The sequence below is a fragment of the Panthera pardus genome, unplaced genomic scaffold (genome assembly GCF_024362965.1).
Source record: "Panthera pardus isolate Hobbes unplaced genomic scaffold, ASM2436296v1 HiC_scaffold_1, whole genome shotgun sequence".
In the NCBI taxonomy this organism is placed as follows: Eukaryota; Metazoa; Chordata; class Mammalia; order Carnivora; family Felidae; genus Panthera; species Panthera pardus.
Genome location: NW_026526654.1, coordinates 20,060,093 through 20,082,272, shown reverse-complemented (window position 1 = coordinate 20,082,272; position 22,180 = coordinate 20,060,093). Strand labels below are relative to the sequence as shown.

Sequence of the window (22,180 nt, the reverse complement as noted above, 5' to 3'; positions counted from 1 at the left end):
TTGTTTTTTGGGTGTTGAGTTTGATAAGTTCTTTATAGATTTTGGGTACTAACCCTTTATCTGATATGTCATTTGCAAATATCTTCTCCCATTCTGTCAGTTGCCTTTTAGTTTTGCTGATTGTTTCCTTTGCTGTGCAGAAGCTTTTTATTTTGATGAGGTCCCAGTAGTTAATTTTTGCTTTTGTTTCCCTTGCCTCCGGAGACGTGTTGAGTTAAAAGAAGTTGCTGTGGCCAAGATCAAAGAGGTTTTTGCCTGCTTTCTTCTCGAGGATTTTGATGGCTTCCTGTCTTACATTTAGGTCTTTCATCCATTTTGAGTTTTCTTTTTTTTAATTTGTTTTTTTAATGTTTATTTTTGAGAGGGAGAGAGAGACAGTGCGTGAACAGGGGAGGAGCAGAGAAAGAGGAAGACACAGAATCTGAAGCCCGCTCCAGGGTCTGAGCTGTCAGCACAAAGCCTGATGTGGGACTCGAACCCGTGAACCGCGAGATCATGATCTGAGCCGAAGTTGGATGCCTAACCGACTGAGCCACCCAGGCGCCCCTATTTTTGAGTTTATTTTGTGTATGGTGTAAGAAAGTGGTCCAGGTTCATTCTGCATGTCGCTGTCCAGTTTTCCCAGCACCACTTGCTGAAGAGACTGTCTTTATTCCATTGGATATTCTTTCCTGCTTTGTCAAAGATCAGTTGGCCATACGTTTGTGGGTCCATTTCTGGGTTCTCTGTTCTGTTCCATTGATCTGAGTGTCTGTTCTTGTGCCAGTACCATACTGTCTTGACGATTACAGCCTTGTAGTATAGCTTGCAGTCTGGGTTTGTGATGCCTCCTACTTTCTTTTCTTTTTCAAGATTGCTTTGGTCATTTGGGGTCTTTTCTGGTTCCATAGAAATTTTAGGATTACTTGTTCTAGCTCTGTGAAGAATGCTGGTGTTATTTTGATAGGGAGAGCCATAGTATGATTATATGACCTCTAGTCAAAGACTATCTCAACATGGCTCTGATATTAGACCAAGTCCTTTACATTTTTATGTCTTTTATCTCACAATTTATAAAAGATATCATTTTAAGAAAAGAACTAAAAAAACTGTCCTTCAGTTTTTTGGGGTGTGTGCAAAAGAAAGTGATTATGATAATGAAAATCATAACCTCTTATTAGAGATGGTATGATGACTTGTAGTTTGTGAGTTTGAGCCCTGTGTCAGGCTCTGTGCTGACAGCTCACAGCCTGGAGCCTGCTTTGGATTTTGTCTTCTTCTCTCTTTGCCCCTCCCCTGCTCATTCTGTCTCTCTCTCTCTCTCTCTCTCTCTCTCTCTCTCTCTAAAAAATAAACATTTAGGGGTGCCTGGGTGGCTCGGTTGAGTGTCCGACTTTGACTCAGGTCATGATCTCACGGTTCATGAGTTCGAGCACTGCATCGGGCTTTGTGCTGACAGCTCAGACCCTGGAGCCTGCTTCGGATTCTGTGTCTCCCTCTCTATCTGTCCCTCCCCCGCTCGCACTCTGTCTCTCTCTCTCTGTCTAAAATAAATAAACATTTAAAGAAATAAACAAACATTTAAAAAATGTTAAAAAAAAAAAAAGATGGTATGAGATCCATCTCACATCAAGAACTTTGAAGGAACTATAGGTGGTTAGCCTGGAGAAGAGAGGACTCATTAATATGGAATAATGCAGCTGTAATCAGCTTGACCCAGCAGTTGAGCCCTGGCCACTGATGTGTGTTTATTTGTTGACTGTGTCTAATACACAATGGGTCACTTTTGTAGTTGGTAGGGCATACTATATTGATCACTCTGGTGAAAGAGTCAGGTGATGAACTAATCTTCATCTCAAAGCTAAGATTCAGTCAGGGCCACTTTCTGCCTTGGATCAGCTTTGGTCCAGGTGGTTAGGCTGGATTTTAGTCTAACTTAGTTAGGAACAACATTTGGATCATGGATTGCAAGACACCAGGACCAGCTGCGCCAGAGATTTCAGCAAGGAAAAACCTGAGGGCATAGTAATGTAGAACATTCAGAAGAAGTCCAGGGTCAGAGCCAGGGCAGACATGTTGTGGGTATCAGGCCATAAGAGAACAACAGGAGTCAAGGCCCCACTGATCTGTGATCAAGAGTAGCCTTATGCTAGAACCATTATCATAAGAATAGTTATGATAGAATATCTTCTACACTGCCACTTTGGACCTGAAAAGTATCTTTTCAATGTGGCTAGATACTCCAAGGATGGTCAAGATATAAAACCCATTTTAATGAGTGGCAGAGTGTGTAACTGCAGTCTATATCCTTCAAGATGGGTAATGTACAAGCATAGGAAAGAATAGAATTAGAATAGACTTATTCAAAATTACTTCAGATTGGAAAAGTTGGGTGGAAGTCACAAAGAAACAGTTTGACTCAGGGCGCCTGGGTGCTTCAGTTAGTTGAGTATCCAACTCTTGATTTCAGCTCAGATCATGATTCCAGGGTCGTAGGATTGAGCCCTGCTTGGGACTCCGTGCTGAGTGTGGAGCCTGCTTGAGATTCTGTCTCTCCTTGGGGCGCCTGGGTGGCGCAGTCGGTTGGGCGTCCGACTTCGGCCAGGTCACGATCTCGCGGTCCGTGAGTTCGAGCCCCGCGTCAGGCTCTGGGCTGATGGCTCGGAGCCTGGAGCCTGTTTCCGATTCTGTGTCTCCCTCTCTCTCTGCTCCTCCCCGTTCATGCTCTGTCTCTCTCTGTCCCAAAAATAAATAAAAAACTTTGAGATTCTGTCTCTCCTTCTGCCCCTCTCCTATGCTTGTGCCCTCTCTCTTTTTCTCTCAAATAAAATTTTTTAAAAAGTTTGGGGCCCCTGGGTGGCTCAGTCAGCTAAGAGTATGACTTCAGCTCAGGTCATGATCTTGTGGTTTGTGGGTTCGAGCCCCGCATTGCGCTCTGGGCTGGGCTGACAGCTCAGAGCCTGGAGACTGCTTCGGATTCTGTGTCTCCCTTTTTCTCCCCCCCGCCCCCCACCACTTGCATTCTGTCTCTTCTCTCTGTTAAAAATAAACATTAAAAAAAAGTTTGTAGAAGCAGTCTGATTCAGTATGAGAAGTAACCATCTATTTAGAAATCTTTGAGTTTGTCACTTTCCAACTATTGGGGTTCTGTCAATCCTAGATAACCATCTATGCAATAGTGCTGTAGAAGAGGCATTCGCACTGCATGGAGGATGAAATAGATCATCTCTGCAGCACTACTCTGTTAAAATTACCTGAGAGATTCTTAAGTTGTGGAAACAAATTTAAATTGTAGAAGTAGATAAGTTTTCAGCAGGCTTATATCAGATAGAAATTTATTGGGAATTAGTCCTTGGTAGAATTTGCAAATCTGTTCCAGTATCAATAAAAGGATTAAAATTGATATACATTGTATCAATTTCTCTGTGAGATGTGATGAATAATAGTGAGTTTTATTTGGGAATCTCCTTTCTCAATATTATCTTAGTGCAGCTAGCGATTAGACCAAATGAAACACTGAACCAGTGTCCTACAGAGGAAAGGATTCTCATAATGTATTGCCTTTTTCCCTGCTGATGACATACAATGTGCAAATGTGTCTAGAGGAGTGACTGTTTCAACCACTGTAAGAAATCTCTTCTGCATCTTGATTAGTGTACACACATCCACAAAAGATTCGGGGTGCAAAATGTTCACATAATTTGTCTTTATGGTCATGACCCACTAAACTGGTTTCATGAACTACTTGAGTGGTTTGCATTATGCAATTTGGTAAACATGTGTCTAAAATAGTTCTATTCAAGCTGAGATCTGTAGACATGCAGCATCAGCACCACCCTGAAGCTTGTTTGAAATGCAAGTTCTTGGGCCGCATCCTAGACTTACTACCAGTCAGTCTCTGCAGATAAAGCACAGGAATATCTGCTTTAATGCAGGTGATTCTGATGCACAGTGAAGTTGGAGATCATTTTACTGGTCCTCTTTATACTCCAAAGAGTTTTTGTGGTTATATCCGTTGATAGTTGCGATATTATAAATTAAAACTTAGGAGCTTCAGGGGCGCCTGGGTGGCTCAGTTGGTTAAGTGTTCAACTCTTGATTTTAGCTCAGGTCATGATCCCCCAGTTTGTGGGATTGAGCACCTCCATTGGGCTCTGCACCAACAGTGCAGAGCCTGCTTGAGATTCTTTCTCTCCCTCTCTGTTCCCCTGCTTGCACGCATGTTCCTTCTTTCCCTCAAAATAAATAAATAAACATTAACAAAAGAAGAAGAAGGGTGCCTGGGTGGTTCAGTCGGTAGAGCATCTGACTTGGGCTCAGGTCGTGATCTCACATTTAGTGGGTTCAAGTTCTACATCCAGCTCAGTGCTGACAGTGTGGAGCCTGCTTTGCTCTCTGTTGCTCCCTCTTTCTGCCTCTCCCTAGCTTGCTCTCTCTCTCTCTTTTTCTCTCGAAAATAAACAGATATTTAAAAAATATTTTAAAACAATTTGTAAAAAAGAAGAAAACACTTAGAGCTTTAAAAATATTTATTTATTTTCTTTTTTCTTTTTTTAAAATTTATTTTTATAGTACTAGTAATAAATCCATTATATGTTGACATCAGAGCAATGAAGTCACCACACATATATCTCTTGGATCAGGGAACCTCCACAGTATACACCTGAAAAAAATGATGGAGGAAAAGCAAATAAATCTTAGCATTATTGTGAAAGTAGTTTTGACCTTGCAGTCCCCAAAGGTTCCTGGGGACTCCTGATAGCCCATAGGACACACTTTGAGAAGTGCTCTTGTAGACTGTTTTTGAGAAGACTAAGACCAAATTTTTGTAATCCTCATATAGGGTAAGTATGGGGTCATGTGAGTTGTTTTCATCAGGAACTTTTCAAAGCCTGGAAGAGTGCAGTTTATCCAGGCCATTGAGGGGTCTATTACCAAATTCCTAGAACTAACTGATAGACTCACTTGGGGTTTTTGGTCTTATTTGAATAATCTTGCTCTCTTCCCTCCCCAGTGCATGCCTCAGTGCCTGGTATAATACTAGCTCTATAATAGATGTTTGATAAAATACTTATTTGAATGACTAATAATTCTATAAGTTAGAAGCACTAGATGTTAACAAGATGTATGTGATTGATTGATTTCCCTCAGGACACAAGTTAACAGAGAATGAGAGAAACCAATTATTGGCAATAGCATCATCATTGTTCGTGGCATTCCAATTAAGAGCACAACATTTTCAAGAACATGAAAATTCAAGGTATGTTAGATTATTTAAGACAGCATAAATGAACAAATACCGACAATCTAATCGTAGAAAATAGCTAATAAAAAATATAACTGATCATAGTTCTGAATCTTGTGAGTGTTTGCAGACATATAATAAAATCACACTGTTTAAAAATGGTATTGCTTCTATTTTGTTCAAATGATTTTTTTTTAACTCAGAAAAAAGGATCTTGACCCTGCTAATTTGGACATTATTAGAGGTAAGAAGATACTCTGAAGCCCTGAGGAATATCTGTTTAAGTAATTTGTATTTTATTATTTCTGTTTTATAACTTCGTTTGTTAATCTTTGTTAACTTTGTTGACAAAGTTTTGAAAAGTGTTATAGTACTAAAAATTAGGATTGAGTCTGAGCAGCTAAAATATACATATATATAAGAAATTCATTTATAAGATACAAGAAAGAGTTAACAGGTTGAGTTAGTTATTTGTGATCCCTAAGTATACCTTTTAGCTTCCTAGAAATGTAAGTGAAAGAAAAAATATCCTTTGTATCAGGGCAAATAAAAACAAAGTCATCATGACATTAATGGCTCTAAATGACAGAATTACTTAACATGAATTTCTGTGTCCTTGCTAACATAATCCTACTTTAGCAAGTACAGTCTATGACTTGCTAGGGTGATGTTGTTGATAAAACTGTGTCACTTCAACTTCTTTTCCATGTTTTTTGCTTTTCCACAAGAAGAAGAACAAAGAGAAAAAGAGAAAAGATGGCAGGTGACTGAGCAGCTCTGAAGAACACAGATCAGAAACTCAGATTACCCTCTGAGAATTAGGTAGAGGAGAAGTAGATTGGGTTTCGACTGTATCTTAATGGCTGACTGGTCTTACTCAGAAAGTCTTGGAGTAAATAGTACTCTTCATTTGTTTTTATTCTCAACAGAGAGTATAGGAAGCTTAGTTGATGATTTTTTTTCCCCACTTTTTTTTATTGAAGTATAGTCGACACACAGTGTTACATTAGTTTCAGGTGTACAGCATAGTGATTGAACAGCTCTATACTACATGCTGTGCACACTGTAAACACAGTAACCGTTTGTCATCCTACAACACTATTACAATACCATTAACTGTATTCCATATGCTGTAGCTTTCATATGGACTTAGCATTCCATAAATGGAAGCGTGTACCTTCTCCTCCCCTTCACCCGTTTTGCCCATGCCCCCCCCCCCCCCGGCAACCATCAGTTCTCTGTATTCATGGGTCTGTTTCTGCATTGTTTTGTTTTTTAGATTCCATGTATAAGTGAAATCATATGGTATTTGTCTTTCTCTGTCTGACTTATTTCACTTAACATTATACCCTCTAGGTCCATCCATGTTGTTTCCCATAGCAAGATCTCATTCTTTTTTATGGCTGAGTAGTATTCTCTCTCTCTTTTTCTCTTTCTCTCTCTGTGAGTGTGTGTGTGTGTGTGTGTGTGTGTGTGTGTGTGTGTGTAGGAAATGGCTATGGTAAATAATGCTGCACTAAACATAGTATTCATATATCTTTTTGAATTCGTGTTTTCGTTTCCCTTGGGTAGATACTCATTAGTAGATTAATGTATAATCTTTTTTTAAGTCATGATTTGATAGATGTCTAGGGAGAGTTGAGAGGTTACAGAATATCAGTAAATTACTGAATGATGGAAGGAGGAGGAAAGTGGGCAATAAAGCCATGAATCTGGTTGTTTTTTTTCCCTAAAGTTGCACTGGCCAATGTAGTAGCCATTGGCCATGTGTGCTTACTTGAACTGAAATTAAATTAAAAGTTCAGTTTCTCAGGTTTCAGTGCCACTATCTGTGTAGTCACCAACCTCATTTCATGTGCTCTGTAGCCACTGCTGTACTGTGGTTAGTGGCTACTGAACTGAGTGATAGAAAGAACCTTCTATCATTGCAGTTTGTTTCCATCAAGCTCTGTTGCAACAGGGATGTTTTGGAGGGATGTGTGTATCTAGCTTTTGTTTTAAATCCAGAATCATACCTTGTATAATTTTTTTAATTATTCTTTTGATAAATATAGTGTTCATATCCTGATGCCCTTCAGATGTTATTTGGACCTTGATCATTTCTGAAGTCCTGAGGGTCACTAATAATGAAGTGGTTTGATCTTTAAGATATGTATTCAAATTATTTTCAGAGAGTACTGACTTACCACTGGCAAAAATCTGAAAAAGGTTTAAAAAGGAAAAGAATAAAAATTACTTGTATCCCACAAACTTTTCAGGAAGTACTTTTTCACATTTTGATGTATTCCTTTCTAAGTGTATATATGTGTGTATATTTATAGACATACATACATGTAGCGTGCATATACCTCACATAGAGTCATACTGGGAATATAGTTTGACTTCTATTTTTTTATTGTAATATTATGTTGTGAATATTATTTTTATTCCCTAGTCTTTAGAAGCATATTTTAAAATTTTTATTACAGAATTTAAAACATATGGAAACTTTTGCTCTTCAAAAGATACCATTGAGAAAACTATAAAATAATATATGTAGCAAATGGCAGAATGTATCCAGAGATATATAGATATATAGGTATATAGATAAGGAACTTGAGTTTATAATGTATAAATACTTCTTAAAACTCAAAAATAAGCCAGACACCCCAATTAAAAAAATAGAAATCTTTATTAAAGGAGTTATGTGAATGGCAATAAGTTCATGAAAAGGTGTTCAGCATCATTAATCACTAGAGAAAGACAAAATCACATTGCCACACTAATACACACCAACTAGAATAATGTACATTAAGTGGTAAGTGGATAAATAGTTGTGGTATATTCATACAATGAAATACTATTTAGCAGTAAAATAGAAAAAAAGTACTGGTATATGTATCACCATGCAAAAAAAAAAAAAAAAAAAAAAAAAAAAGTCCTGCTAAGAGAAACCAGATTAAAGAAGACTATATAGTCTGTAGTTTTATTTTAAATTTCTAGTAAAGGCAAAAATATAATGATGGGAAGATTAGTGGTTCCCTGGATGCAGGTGTTGATGTCACAGAATTACGTCTTCATACATTCTGTGCCCCAAACCATAAATTAATAATTCTTTTAAATGTATTAATTTCTTAAATTATGTAGAAAACAAAATATGGACTTTCAAAAAAAGTTATAATAATAACAGCTATTATTATTGTCCATAATAATATGGACTTTACTGAGACATTTATTTATTCATGTGGCTTCCTGGCACTGTCTGGAGTCCTTCCATTTCAACTTGCAAGACTGCCTTCTGCATTTATTGCAGGGCAGGTCTAGTGGTCACAAACCCACAAACTGCCTCAGCTTCTCTTTATCTGGGAATGTCTTAATTTCCAATTTTATTTCTTAATCCAGTTTTGCTGGATTTCAGATTCTTAGTTGACAGGTTGTTTTGTTTTTTGGTTTTTTTTCTTTTAGCACATTGAATATATCAGCTTACTGCCTCTGGCCTCTTCAATTTCTGTTGAAAATCGGACAGTCTTATTGAATATCCTTTGGAGGTGATGATTTGCCTGTCTCTTGCTACTTTCAAGATTTTCTCTTTGGCTTTTGAAAAGTTTGACTGTAATGTGTCTTCCTGGGGGTCTATGAGTTCATCTTACTTGGAGTCCATTGAGTTTTTTGAATATTTATATTCATGCCTGTCATCAAATTTGGGAAATTTTCAGCCATTATTCACATATTTTCTCCGTTCTCTCTCTCTCCTTTTGGGGCTCCCATGATGAATACATTCGTCTGTTTGATGGTGTCCCACAGGACCCAGTCTTTCTGTTCTTCAAATTCGAGAATTTCTCTTGCCTTATTCTCAAGTTGGCTGATTCTTCTGCCTGCTCAAATCTGCCTTTTAATCCTAGTGAGTTTTTCATTTCAGTTATTGTACTTTTTAGCTCTAGAATTTTTAAATTTCCTTATAGGTTTTTAATCTTTTTATTAATATTTTCATTTTGTTTTCACATTGTTTTCTTTGTTCACATCTTCCTTTAGTTTTTTGAGCATCTTTAAGAGAGAGTTGTTTTAAAGTCTTGGTTTACCATATCTGCCATTAGCTCTTTTTCATGGTCATGTTCTGCTAATTTTGTTCTTTGAGAAGACCATACTTCTCTGTTTCTGTATATGACTTGTGATTTTTTTTGTTGTCGTTGAGCATAGGACATTTGAATCTGTTAATATGGTAACTCTGGAAATCAGATTCTCCTCTTTCCTCAGGGTTTACTGGTTGTTGTTGTTGTTGTTGTTGTCTGCATTTATTTGTTGTAGGCTGTCTCTATGCCAGCAATCAGCTGATCAGCTTGAGGTGTAAATGTAAGGTCTTCTCAGGTCTTTTCTGAGCATTTCCCTGGGTGTTACAGTCACTTTCCAGTTTCCCTTATAAATGCAGTTGTTTTTGAATGTCTTAGTCTTTATTGTCTGGCTCCTGACAGGGGGAAAAGCAGAAAATGAAGGAGGCAAATGGGGGTACTGACCCTTTAAATCCCCTGGAAGTCCCTTCAGCCAGAGGGAGGGGCTTGCAACACTGGGAGGAAGTGCAGTAACAATGACTGTCTACCTTTTTGTCTGCACTTCTGTGATCACAAGCAGTAGTCAGTCATCATAACACAGATGCCTAGTATTTGGAGGACAGGATCCATTTTTTGCCCACCCTGGCTTCCACAAGCCGTGTGGATGCTGCTCCAGGAACACATGCCAAGCTGCCTGCCAGTTGCTGGGGATGGGCTGGGGGATGAGTAGCTGTTACTCTGGTAAGACCTGAAATTGACCAAAATTAATTGCAATTTACCATCCCACTTTAACCTGGAAGTTGGCAAGCCTTTGACTGGGCTGGAGTTCTAAACTAAAAATATCAGAGAGATTCTGCCAGTATAATCGTCATTTAGGAGGGTAGACACATTCCTGATGTTTCCTAGTCCGCCATCATCCCAGAATCCTTCTCCTCTATATATTACTATTGAACTTATTACTCTTTAAAAGTTGGAAAAATTATATTAATAAAATATGTGGCAAAAATTATGTAAACAACTGTGCACATGTTACGTATATAACAATGATTTATTTCGGGTGAGCTTATTTTCTATGGAACTTACTCATTTAGTAAGCCAGTTTATTGTGAAACAGTATTACCCATGACAACAGAGACCTGTAATATCTAGCAAAATATATTGATTTTTTTGGCAGAGTATAATCTTACTTAAACGAAGTAAATCTAAGTTATTTTTGCTTGTTTGCTGCAAAGGTCCCTGACATCAAAGTTGATGTTAGGTGATTGAGTCTTTACATTTTGGTTCACGAAGCATGATTTCATTATTGGCTTGGGAATGGTGTCTAAGAGTCAGCCTCCAGGTGTGGCTGCACATTTCTCCATCATGGGTGTGCTCATGTAATGTTTATGCTTCCAGATCCAGTAGCCCTCAGCCCTTCCTTTGTGTGGCTTGTTTTGGCTGCTGATATTATTTTCCCAATATCTCTATGGATTTTATTCTTTCATCATTTATGACTTGGAAAAAGACACTGATGATATGTACCCATAGTATTTGGATAGTAAGAAGATAGCAGTGCCTTTTAGAAGAAAAAAAACCACCAAAACATTAATGTCAGAACAATAGCAATTTTTCTCAGGATGACCGCAAATAAATTTGGCAAACACAATTAAATTTTTACAGAAGTACATGATAATTATTTTTAATTGTCATGTCACTTATTCTTTTGACAGAAATGAATGTTTGAAAGTTGTGTTAAACAATCACTTCATGTTATTTGAAGTGAGAGTGATTTTGTTGCAGTGTGGTTTGGTTTAATAATTTGTTGCACTAACAGATAATGATTGGAGGAAAAAAGAGTAAAGGAAACAATTTAGTCCCTTATAGTAATCTTTCATTTAGTTTTGTTCAAGATATGCCTGTTTTCCTTGGATCTAAATGCTTGTTCACAGATCAGGAATCACCTTTCTGAGCGAGGCCCTTTCCTTTCTTTATTCTTGTTCAAGTCCACCTCTGCCATCCCAAGCTTCTCAGGCGCTAGTGAGAACGCCACTGCGCTCTCTCTAAACTTCTGTACTTCTGTCCTTCCCACTGTTATTTCTACACCTGTTGCCTTTTTTGGTTAGGTCTGGTAGCTAAGTAAATAGTCAACTAGGCTTTCTTGAGCTTTATCACTTACATTTCCTAATTTCATGATTATTATCTTTCTGTTATGCTAATTTATCATGTAATGATTATTAGTTCTTGGGAGAGCTGTACCAACTTCCCTGGTGGTGGAAGGCTGGTGACCAGGTCTCTCTTCCCTAGCAAAGTGCTGTTTTGCATTCACTTAACCTTGTGTGTTGTAAGAATTTGGCAGGGGGTATGGCTCAGGATAAGTCTTTGACTCCTTTTGGCATGTCAGTCCTCATAGTGTAGTTACACTGAGGTATATTGAAACTATTTTAAGGTGTTTCAAAGTAAATGTTTATTTCACGGGTTTTATAAAAATATTTATTTTACTGCAGATTTATAGTAATTTCATCATATATATTTTTGTGGCTTGTTTTTGCTTGTTTGCTTCCTTTTCTTTCTTTCTTTGTACTTTTCCATTTCCCAGAGAATGTGTTCAGATTCCTAAATGTGAACTTTTGGGAAAATCAGCAACATCTAACTCTTGAATTCATTTGGGATTCACTTATGTGTATGTTATAAAAGAGTTTCTTCATTGTGATTTGGTAGCCTTTTATTTATAAAATATTCCAACCTACTTCTCAAATAAAGTAGTATCTCTTTGTATGTCCAAAGATAGCAAGACAGAAATACATATGAGTGTCTCAGTTTGGGCCACTCTCACAAATTACCATAGACAGGGTGGCTTAAATAACAAACATTGCTCACAGCTCTGGAGCTGGAAGTCTGAGATCAGGGGGCCGCCCTGGCTGGGTTCCGGTGAGGGTTCTCTTTTATGTTGCTGAAGGCTTGTTTCTTATATCCTCATATGGTGGGAAGGGGGCAAGTTAGCTCTCTGGCCTCCTCCTATAAGGGCATAATCCCTTTCATGAGTGCTCTACCTTCACGACCGGATTACCTTCCAAAGCCACCGCCTCCAAATACCATCATATGAGGCATTAGATTTCAACATGGGAGTTTTTGGAGTGGGGACACAAACATTTAGTCACTAACAGTGAGTGTGTGCTTACTCATGCACTCCCTCTCTCTGCCCATCTCTCCCTTCCCTACTTCCGCTCTCCCTTCTCTTTTCCTGCTGCCCTCACATCCCTTCCCCTCCTCTTTCCTTCCTTCTCTTTCATTTGTGTGACTTGCGTGCATGTGTGCAGAGCCCCCCCCCCCCCCCCACCACACCACACACATCTAAGTAGATATGCATATGTTACATAAATACATTCTGTGGTTTAGTGGAAAAAACTAGAATTTAAAATTAGAAGTCTGGTTTCCAGTCATAACTGTACCACTTATTGTAATGTGACCTTAGATATATTACTTTAGATATGTTACTTAATTAGATATATTACCTTAAACTTAAGTTTACCACTAAAATGGGAATAATGTTTTTCGTAAGTTTTTGTGAGAATAATTGATGTTGTGTAATTATATTTCAATACCCAAATTCTTTTACCTGATTTGTTATGAAGAAATAAGGGGCGTCTAGGTGGCTCAGTCGGTTAAGTTGTTGGGCTCTTGGTTTTGGCTTAGGTCATGATTTTATGGGATCAAGCCCCACATTGGGCTCCTTGCTGACAGCATGGAGCCTGCTTAGGATTCTCTCTCTCTCTCTCTCTCTCTCTCTCTCTCTCTCTCTCTCAAAATAAATAAATACACTAAAAAAAAAAATGAATTTTATATTGTACAAAACTACATAAATGTTTTATAGGTAAGCAAAAATCATTAAGAATAAGAAATGGCCTTTTTTTGTTTATTTATATCGGGTAGCTATGAATATGACAAGAAAGTAGAAATTGGGGTCTAATTATCTTTAGTGAAAAAAATGAGATGTCTTATCTTACAGTCCAGCAAATGAGACACCAGTAGGGTGTGTTTTCCATGTTAATTTAGTCAAATCAATCTTTTTTTTTTTTTAAGGTTTTATTTTTAAGTAACCTCCACACCCAATGTGGGACTCAAAAACACAACCCTTAGATCAAGAGTGATACATTCCACTGACTGAGCCAGGCAGGTGCCCCTACTTTGCTTTTTTTTTTTTTTTCTTAAAAAACCCTTATATCAAGTATTTACTTATATTCTATTTCCATTCTTTTATAGTTTTTCTTTATTACACTGGTGTTTCATATTTCAGGCTTATTTTGCAAAGTGATAGGAGGTTGAGATCTAATTTTGCTTGTTCATATAGTTAACCAGTAGAATCAGTTCCATTTTTTAAAAAATGTAATTCCAGTATAGTTAACATACATTGTTATATTAGTTTCAGTTGTATAATACAGTGATTCAGACTTCTATACGTTACTCAGTGCTTCTCACGACAAGTGCACTCTTAATCCCCATCTCCTATTTCACCCATCTCTCACCACCCCCCCCCCTTTGTCCTCTATAGTTAGGAGTCTGTCCTTTGGTTTGTCTCCTTTTTTCTTTGTTTTCTTAGAATTGGTCCCATTTATTAATTTATTCTTTCCTCATTGATTATTAAATGTCACATTCATCCTATGCCAAATTCTTTAATTTACTTGAAAAAAAATTTTTATTTATTTATTTTGTTTATTTATTTTATTTATTTTATTTTGAGAGAGACAGAGCACAAATGTTTATTTATTTTGAGAGAGAGAGAGACCGAGCACAAGCAGGGGAGGGGCACAGAGAGAGGGAGACACAGAATCTGAAGTAGACTCCAGGCTCTGAGCTGTCAGCACAGAGCTGGATGCAAGGCTTGAACTAATCAGCCATGAGACTGACCCAAGTCAAAGTTTGGATGCTCAACCAACTGAGCCACCGAGGCACCCCAAATTCTTTTATTTTTAAAGTTTATTTATTTTGAAGTTGAAGGAGAGACAAAGAGGGAGAGGGAATGCAGCCCAAGCAGGCTGCATACTGTCAGCACAGAGCCCAATGCAGGGCTTGATCTCAGCCACGAGAACCATGAGATCATGGCCTGAGCCAAAATCAGGAGCTGGACTCTTAACCAACTGAGCCACCCAGGTGCCCCATCCTATGCCAAATTCTTAAATACGTTAGGGTCTACTTCCAAATTTTTCTCTTCATTTGCATTTGTCATTCTATCCTTAAATTAATAATTATTATTTTCTTCCCAAAATTTATTGTTCATTCTTCTAGCTGAGCTTTGAAAGCACTTTGATATTAGAATTGCCTTAAAGCTACATAAATTTGGGTAGAATAGACATCAGATGTTGAGGTTTTTCAGAAAATGTGACTGTATTTATCAAAGTCTCTTTGATTCTCTCATTAAAGCTTTATAATTTTTTTATTGTAAGAGTAGATTTCTTGTTATTCTTAGATAGTTTTTTTTTTGTATTATTATTTGGTTGTTTATATATTGTATTATGGATGGGATCTTTTTCTCATTTTTAAAATGATTATTCATTTCATAAAGAGAAGCTAATGATATTTGTATTTATTTTTTTAATTGTAAAAAAACACATATCAGAATTTACCATCTTAACCATTTTTAAGCATATAGTACATTAGTGTTAGCTATATGTACAGTGTTGTGCAACCGATCTTTAGAAGGTGTTCATCTTGTAGAACTGAAATTCCACCCTCTCGAATAACATCCCGTTTCTTCACCTGCCCACCCACCTCCTGCCCCAAGCCCTTGGCACCCACCATTCTTTCTATCACCAGGAGTTTGACCACTTTAGTATTTGTATTTCTTTTGTAATAATTCTTCCTAGTTGTAAAAAATCCATTGTAATACCTTTTTAATTGATTTCAAGAGGGGCAATCATATAACCTTCTAAATCACTTGGGATTCTTTTGGATACAGGTAACAGAGCCATTGATTCAGACTGATAGTCGTTCTTGCTTCACAGTGAACAAGAAGCTCGGAGAAGAGAAAAGATAAAGTTCAGTATGGTTATCTGCTGATGCTACTTTTCTGTAGTTTTCTTAGCCTCACTTTCTTCTCCGTGTGGCTTTTTCATAACTCTGTGATAGCAGGATGGCTGTAGGGAGTTTGGGAAGTCAAATCTAGATAAGATTCAAAGGATTATGTCTGAGCAAACTTTTCCCAGATGATCCTCAAGCAGCTACTTCTCAGTTCCTATTGACCAAAAGTGAGTCTCCTGCCCATTCATAAGCCAATAACTGCAAAGGGAATTGGATTATCATGATTGTCTTGGAATGATTTTCTGGTATGAGATAGATGTTGAGTAACCAAAGTGGCCTCTGCATTTTCTAATTACCCCATGCCTTCCTTTCTGCTAGAGCTTCTAGTACAGTTTCATGTTTAAGAGCAAAGCTTTTGTGCCAGAGACTTGGATTTCCCCTGGTTCTGCCAGTCCCTAGCTATTATCTTAGGATAAATTATTTAATCTCTTTTGGACTCTATTTCCTCATCTGCAATATGAAGATAATTAGTAGTTCTTAATGAGTTTTTGTCAATGTCAAATGAGATATAAAATACTTAACATACCCATTTAATTTTAGCTATCCTTGCCCAATTTTCTTTTTTAGAATTTCTAATGACAAAGATTTCATTTTAAGGGTAATGGTCATGATGCATGCTTGTTTTATTTTTAGCTAACAAATACCTTGAGCATTTCAATATTAACAGATAGTTTGGCAATTGGTAGGAAATATTTTTTTCTTGTGTTAAGGGTGTGTTCTTCCATTCCACTTTGAATAAAAGAATAGTATACAGATATTGAGTATAATCACATGTCTTTTAATATCATCTGTTGATCATTATAAGAGTTGAGTTAGAAAATTTAGATATTTTAGGGGCACCTGTATGGCTCGGTCAGTTAAGAGTCCAACTCTTGATTTTAGCTCAGGTCATTATCTCACAGTTTGTGAAATTGAGCCCTGTGTTGGGCTCTGTGCTGACAGTGTGGATGGAGCCTGCTTGGTCTTCTCTCTGTTCCCTCTCTCTGCCCCTCCCACCCCTCAAAATAAATAAATGAAACATTTCGAAAAGAAAATTTAGGTAAATTAGCAGGGAACAAATGATTTCGAAAAATCCTACCCCCATTGAGCTTACATTTAATTAGCAGATGGTTGATAGACAAAACAGGTCAGTAAACTGTGTGATATGAGAATGATAATGATGATAAATATTTTGGTGATAAACAGGGATGGATTATCGATTATCCTGGAGGTGGATTATAGGGTAGTTGGAGTTTTAATTTGGATCACAGGGAAGTGGATGGCAAGAAAGATTAGCAGGATGAGAAGATGAACTTTAGAGCAGACACCTAATGGTGGAAGGGAGCAAGTCACATGAATATCTCCAAGAAGAACCTTCCTGTCAGTGGAGACAGCAAATGCAAAGCCCCTGAGGTCAAAGTATGCCCCACCTGTTTGAAAAATAGCAAGGAGGCCAATGTAATGAGAAGAGTAAGCAAGCTCCCCTAGTAGGGCTAGAGTTGGTTTGGGTAGGCTGTTGTAAGGACTTAGGTTTTCACTGATTGAAGTGGGGAGGCATTGCAGAGTCTCGGGCAAAGAACTTGTACCATGTGTAGTAATGAGCATTGTGGTTGCAATATTGTAAACAACCCTAAGGAGGAAAGAGTAGAAGCCAGGAAGCTGGTCAGGCATAGAGGTCTTAGGCCTGAGCCCTGGAACACTCCGCAGTAACAGGTTGGGAAGAGAGGCAGATCCAGCAGGAAATTAGTCTGGGGTGGAGTTGAGAGAGCCAAGTGCAGAAAGGGTTCAAGGAGGAAGACGTGTTCAACTGACATACATGATTTGAAGAGTGATTGTTGACTGTTGAAGTTAGCGATGTGGAGGTCATGGGGACCTTGATGAGGGCAGTGTTCGGGAATGTTGTGTGGGAAGTGGTGGTTGAAGGTGGATTGAGGGGTGTTTGAGAACAGGTGGGGAGAGAGAAATGGCAGCTTGTAAGTTCTAGAAACTCTTAGGAGGATTTGCCTTTTTTCTATGTATGTACATGAAGTGTGTTATTTTGATTTTACAGAAAATGGGCCATTCTACTTGAAGGGATGTCTTTTTTTTTTTTTAAAGCATGTTGTGTTGTCAACATTTCTCTGTATTAATAGTTTTTGAAAAAATGGTTTTCAAAGACTGTACAATATTAGCAACTTGAAAAAATTAACATCTGTAGAAAACCTTGTTCTTATAAAATTGATAAATCCTGAGAATTTTTTTTTAATGTTTATCTTTGAAAGCGAGCGTGAGGAGGGACGTGGCTGAGAGAGAAGGAGACACAGAATCTGAAGCAGGCTCCACGCTATGAGCTTTCAGCCCAGAGTCGGACACAGGGCTCAAACCCATGAACCGCGAGATCATGACCTGAGCCTTGACTCAGGTTGCTTAACCGACTGAGCCACTCAGGCACCTCTGTCTAGCTTATTTTGTTTATGGCAGTTCCCCTATTCAGTAATTGGGGTTAGGAAAATTATGTCATCTGTGGTTCTTTTGGCTCCTTCAGCTGGCACTGAAATGTCCGTGCTCGGTGTGGTCCAGTTGGCATCAGCCCGGAATGAGGTGGCAGGACTCAGAATTTTGGTGCCAGCACCACTTCCAAGTATACAGGTGGCCCAAGTCTCTGTACAAATGCTTCAACTTTTGACTCTGGTTTCCTCCTCTGAGAACAGCAGTGTTAGATTGGATGATTTCTGACTTTTTTTTTAAGCGCTTATCCTGAGTGATTTGCATGGGGCTGAACAAGACCGTTTGACTCTCTGGTTTCTACTTAAAGCTTCTAATGTCTCTCTTGAGATTTGAGCAGAGGTGAAAGACTCAGGAAAGGGAACTCCTTCACTGTGGCCAACGATAACACTGTTGAAAAGACTTTAGCCTGGAAGGTTTTAAAATACGTAGGGTTCACTTTTGGAGAGATTGCTTTGGGTATGTGGAGTCAGTGTATCACCGCCTCTGGGAGTTGATCCTCCGTGGAATGTGTCGGGTATATGTATCAGGTATGTAGATGGGCTACAGAGCCTGGTGTGGGTTTCAGTGTCAGCCAGAGTGGCATAATGGAAAGTTACATTCACGTGACTCACGCTCATATTGTAGTTTCTTTCCTCTTCTGGCTTCCTGATAAAACAGAGAATCAATTCTTTAGTGATTTTTACCTGGCAGATGCAATTATCTCGGGTTTTTTTCCTTCTTTCCTTTCCTGGTTGTGGATTTATAATTCTCTTACCTGTTACTAAGTTTTCAATTAGATGATAAAGTTTGAGGTTTTAAAATATCACAATCATTGAAAGATAAGTAGGGAAAGAAACATAGAAAAAAGCAGCCACATGAAAATAGTTCCCAAGGAAAAGCTAGTATTGTGGTACAGATGCAATTGGTTCTTTTACTGAAATGTCTCTGAGTTTAAAAGGACACATTATTAATGGATTTATACCATCTGTGACAATAAAATACAACTTTTTATCATACTTGTCTCATATATGTTCTGAGGTAAACTACTTCATTATGAGAATGAAGTGGGTGTTCTGATAACTGACTATATAATTAAAAAAATCATACTTTGGGTATATATTCACAAACATACATAGCCATGCTTTGCCTTTGGAAATGCCTACTTTGATTTGAGCAAATAAGTCTCCTAAAAGCAACAAAGGGGAGAAAATGTTAATTCAGTCATTAACCTTTAAGCCTGCCTTACTTTTTACTATCTCTGTTACAGTATTTTTTTGTTACTTAATATGACCACATCCTGGGTGATTTAGAAATCTACGTGAGTTCAAGCACACACTATTAATGGCTAAGATGGCCTATTTATACATTTTTTTTTGCTAAGTATTACACTTTAAAATATTTTTTTCTTTGATTCCACCATACCAGCTGAACAGAAGACAGAATGGCCTCATTATTGTAGGAGAGTTTCTCCATTCCCTGCAATGATTCCAGAAGCTCTTGCACACTTCATCAGTATTATTGTAATTCTTTGGCTGCAGGATATTTGGCAGCTGTTGCACCCCACTGGCAAATCCTATTCATACTTCTTTCCCATTCACTACTGCCATTGGAGAATTGATTTCTCTCTCCTCTACTCTAACCTTTCCCAATTCATTTTGGATTGTTCAATGTGAAACATTTTAATTTCATATCATACAGCTATTCAGCTCACAATCCCTTTTTTAACCTGTCACCAGGGTAACAGCATAGCATGCTTTCTTTAGGCAATCAAGTTTTTATTTCACATGCTTAATGTTGCATTAAATGTTTGCATTTTGTTTAACCCCCCTTAAATACTTTGAACTCTGAATATGTTTTATAGGATAATGAAATCCTTGATTTTTGAATTGAAACTAAGTCAACACCATCACTACATTCATAGCAAAATGTCAAACGATTAATTTACATAATTCAAAGATTATTATTAAAACTCCCAAGTTAGCCGATCTGTGTAAAGCAATTTTCTGTAGGTAATGGAGGAATATTTGTATATATTTATGTTTTTCCTGGTTCCAAAAAAAAGATTTAAAGGGGATTTAGAGAGATTTAAACAAGGAACATTTCAAAAGAGCAATGGAATTAGTACAAATGGAAAAATATATCTTTTGAAGATAATAATTAATTTTTCAGTATTATGTTCTTTTCTCTGTGTATGTACTTAAATATATATACTGTAATAATTTATGTATTTGGTGATGGATGAGGTAATCTACCAGAATGAAATTAAAAGTCTCTTGTAGGTGATTGATTTGGGCATTGTGTTCATTAATAGCTATTTATCCATTTACTTCAGTACAGACGTTACCTCACAGATGTTGCGAGTTTGGTTTTAGCCTACCACAGTAAAGTAAATACTGCAGTAAAGCCAGTCAGATGAATTTTTTGGTTTCCCAATGTGAATAAAAGTTATGTTTACACTATACTTTAATCTGTTAAGTATGCATTGTGTCTAAAAAAGCAATGTGCACACTTTAATTTTAATACTTTATTGCCAAATAAATGCTCACCATCATCTGAACTTTCAATGAGCTGTAACCACCAGAAATCACTGTAACAAATCTGAAAACTTTGAAATATTATGACAGTTACCAAAATGCAGCAGACACAAAGTGAGCAAATGGAAGAGTGGTGTTGATAGACTTGCTTGAGGCAGGGTTGCTACAAACCTTCAGTTTCTTTTTTTTTTTTTTTTAAAGCAATATCTGCAAAGCCCAATAAAGCATAGTGCAGTAAAATGAGTTGTCCCTGTGCTACTTTGTCTTTAAATAATCCAATAATAATGATAGATTAGTAAAGATGAAAATTAGTATGTTTAGATCTTGATTCTTTGAATTGAATAGACTTGAGCTGTCTTTATAGAGCTACTTTCCATTTTTATTCTAAATAATAGTTTCAATGAAATTTGTTCTGTGAATAAATTTTATGAACTTTGGAATAGTCCAAGAAATATAAAGAAATGTGTATGGAAAGCAAGAACGTAGATTAGTTAATAACCCATGTTGTTTGAAAGCACTGTTAATTAAAAAAATATATACTGGCATAGTACCTCTTTAAGTATCCTAATACTCCCCTATACAATCACTAATGTTTTTGCATTAATCTATAGGATAAACTTTGAATTAACCTATTTATTCTTTTATACTATCTTTTTATTTTACTTAAAAAAAAACTTATGATTTAGTACTCTTTAGAATTTGTGGCCTCACACAGTGTGTCAGACTAATTTCTAATTTCATACCTTCAATGCCCCTGTGTCATAAGTGGCCCTGAATCTAGGTAATGTTGGTCTAGATGACCAGTATCTTGACCATCTACCTCACAAAGGTCACTTTGTTTTGGTAGAATAAATTCCTGAATATATATGTTAATGGTAATAACTTTTTACCTTCAGAATTAGAGTTATTAGATTATTCCAAAAATAACAAATAGCGTGCCTTGTGGTAAGTTTCTTGGGCTTAGAGTAATAACAAAACAATTCCTTCCATTTAAGAAGCTTAAAATAGAATGGAACAGGTAGACATTAAACAGATGATTATCAGCCCTGAAAACTGCTAGAGAAAGAGTGCAGCGTGAGTGAAGTGTGAAGGAAGGGAATCTCATTTGCAGGTTAGCTGCACTATGTGAATATCCAGTTTTCAATAAAAAGTTACAAGACATGAAGAAATATGGAAGTATGTCCCTTTTACAGGTTAAAAAAATCAATAGAAACTGTTCAGAAGGGTGGCTGAAATGTTGTGTTTTATTATGCCATAACCTTAAATAACCTGTTAAAAATATGTTCAAAGGACTAAAGGAAATCAGATACAAAGAAGTAACAGTATGGCAATCATGTCTCACTAAATAGAAAATATTGATAAAAATTCCAGAGATGAAAATACAATGCCTGCAATGAAAAAGTATACTAGAGAGAACTCTGCAATAGGTTTGACCTAGCAAAAGAAACCATCAGCAATTTTGAAAATACATTGAAATTATCTAGTGTGAGGAATAAAAAGAAAAATGAACAGAGCTTCAGAGACCCATGGGACACCATCACATGTACCAGCACACATGCTGAATCCCAGAAGGAGAGGAGAAAAAAGATAAAGGAATGGAAAGAATAAACCATAGCTGGGATGCCTGGCTGGCTCAGTCAGTAGAGCATGTGACTCTTGGGGTCATGAGTTCAAGCTCCACTTTGGGTATAGAGCTTACTGGAAAAAAAGAAAACGAAAAAGAAGTCATTGCAAAAAACATCACAAATTTCATGAAAAACATTAATCTGTACATTCAAGAAGTAGATAAATTAGAAGAAGCTCAAAAAGTTCTGTATCTACACACATTATTGTCAAACTGTCAAAATCAAACAGAATCTTAAAAGCGGCAAGAGAAAAATGACTCCTCCTGTGCAGTT

At 37.2% G+C, this 22,180-nt stretch overlaps 1 protein-coding gene across 6 annotated transcripts in view; it reads left to right on the top strand.

The window, feature by feature from the left end:
• PCCA (propionyl-CoA carboxylase subunit alpha) overlaps positions 1-22,180 on the top strand; it is a 413,570-nt gene that overhangs the window by 229,234 nt on the left and 162,156 nt on the right. For all 6 annotated transcript variants that reach the window (XM_053890918.1, XM_019443967.2, XM_019443966.2 and 3 more), the window contains one exon: positions 5,131-5,239. In XM_053890918.1, coding sequence (XP_053746893.1) covers positions 5,131-5,239 — 109 coding nt within the window. The remainder of the gene's footprint in view (positions 1-5,130; positions 5,240-22,180) is intronic.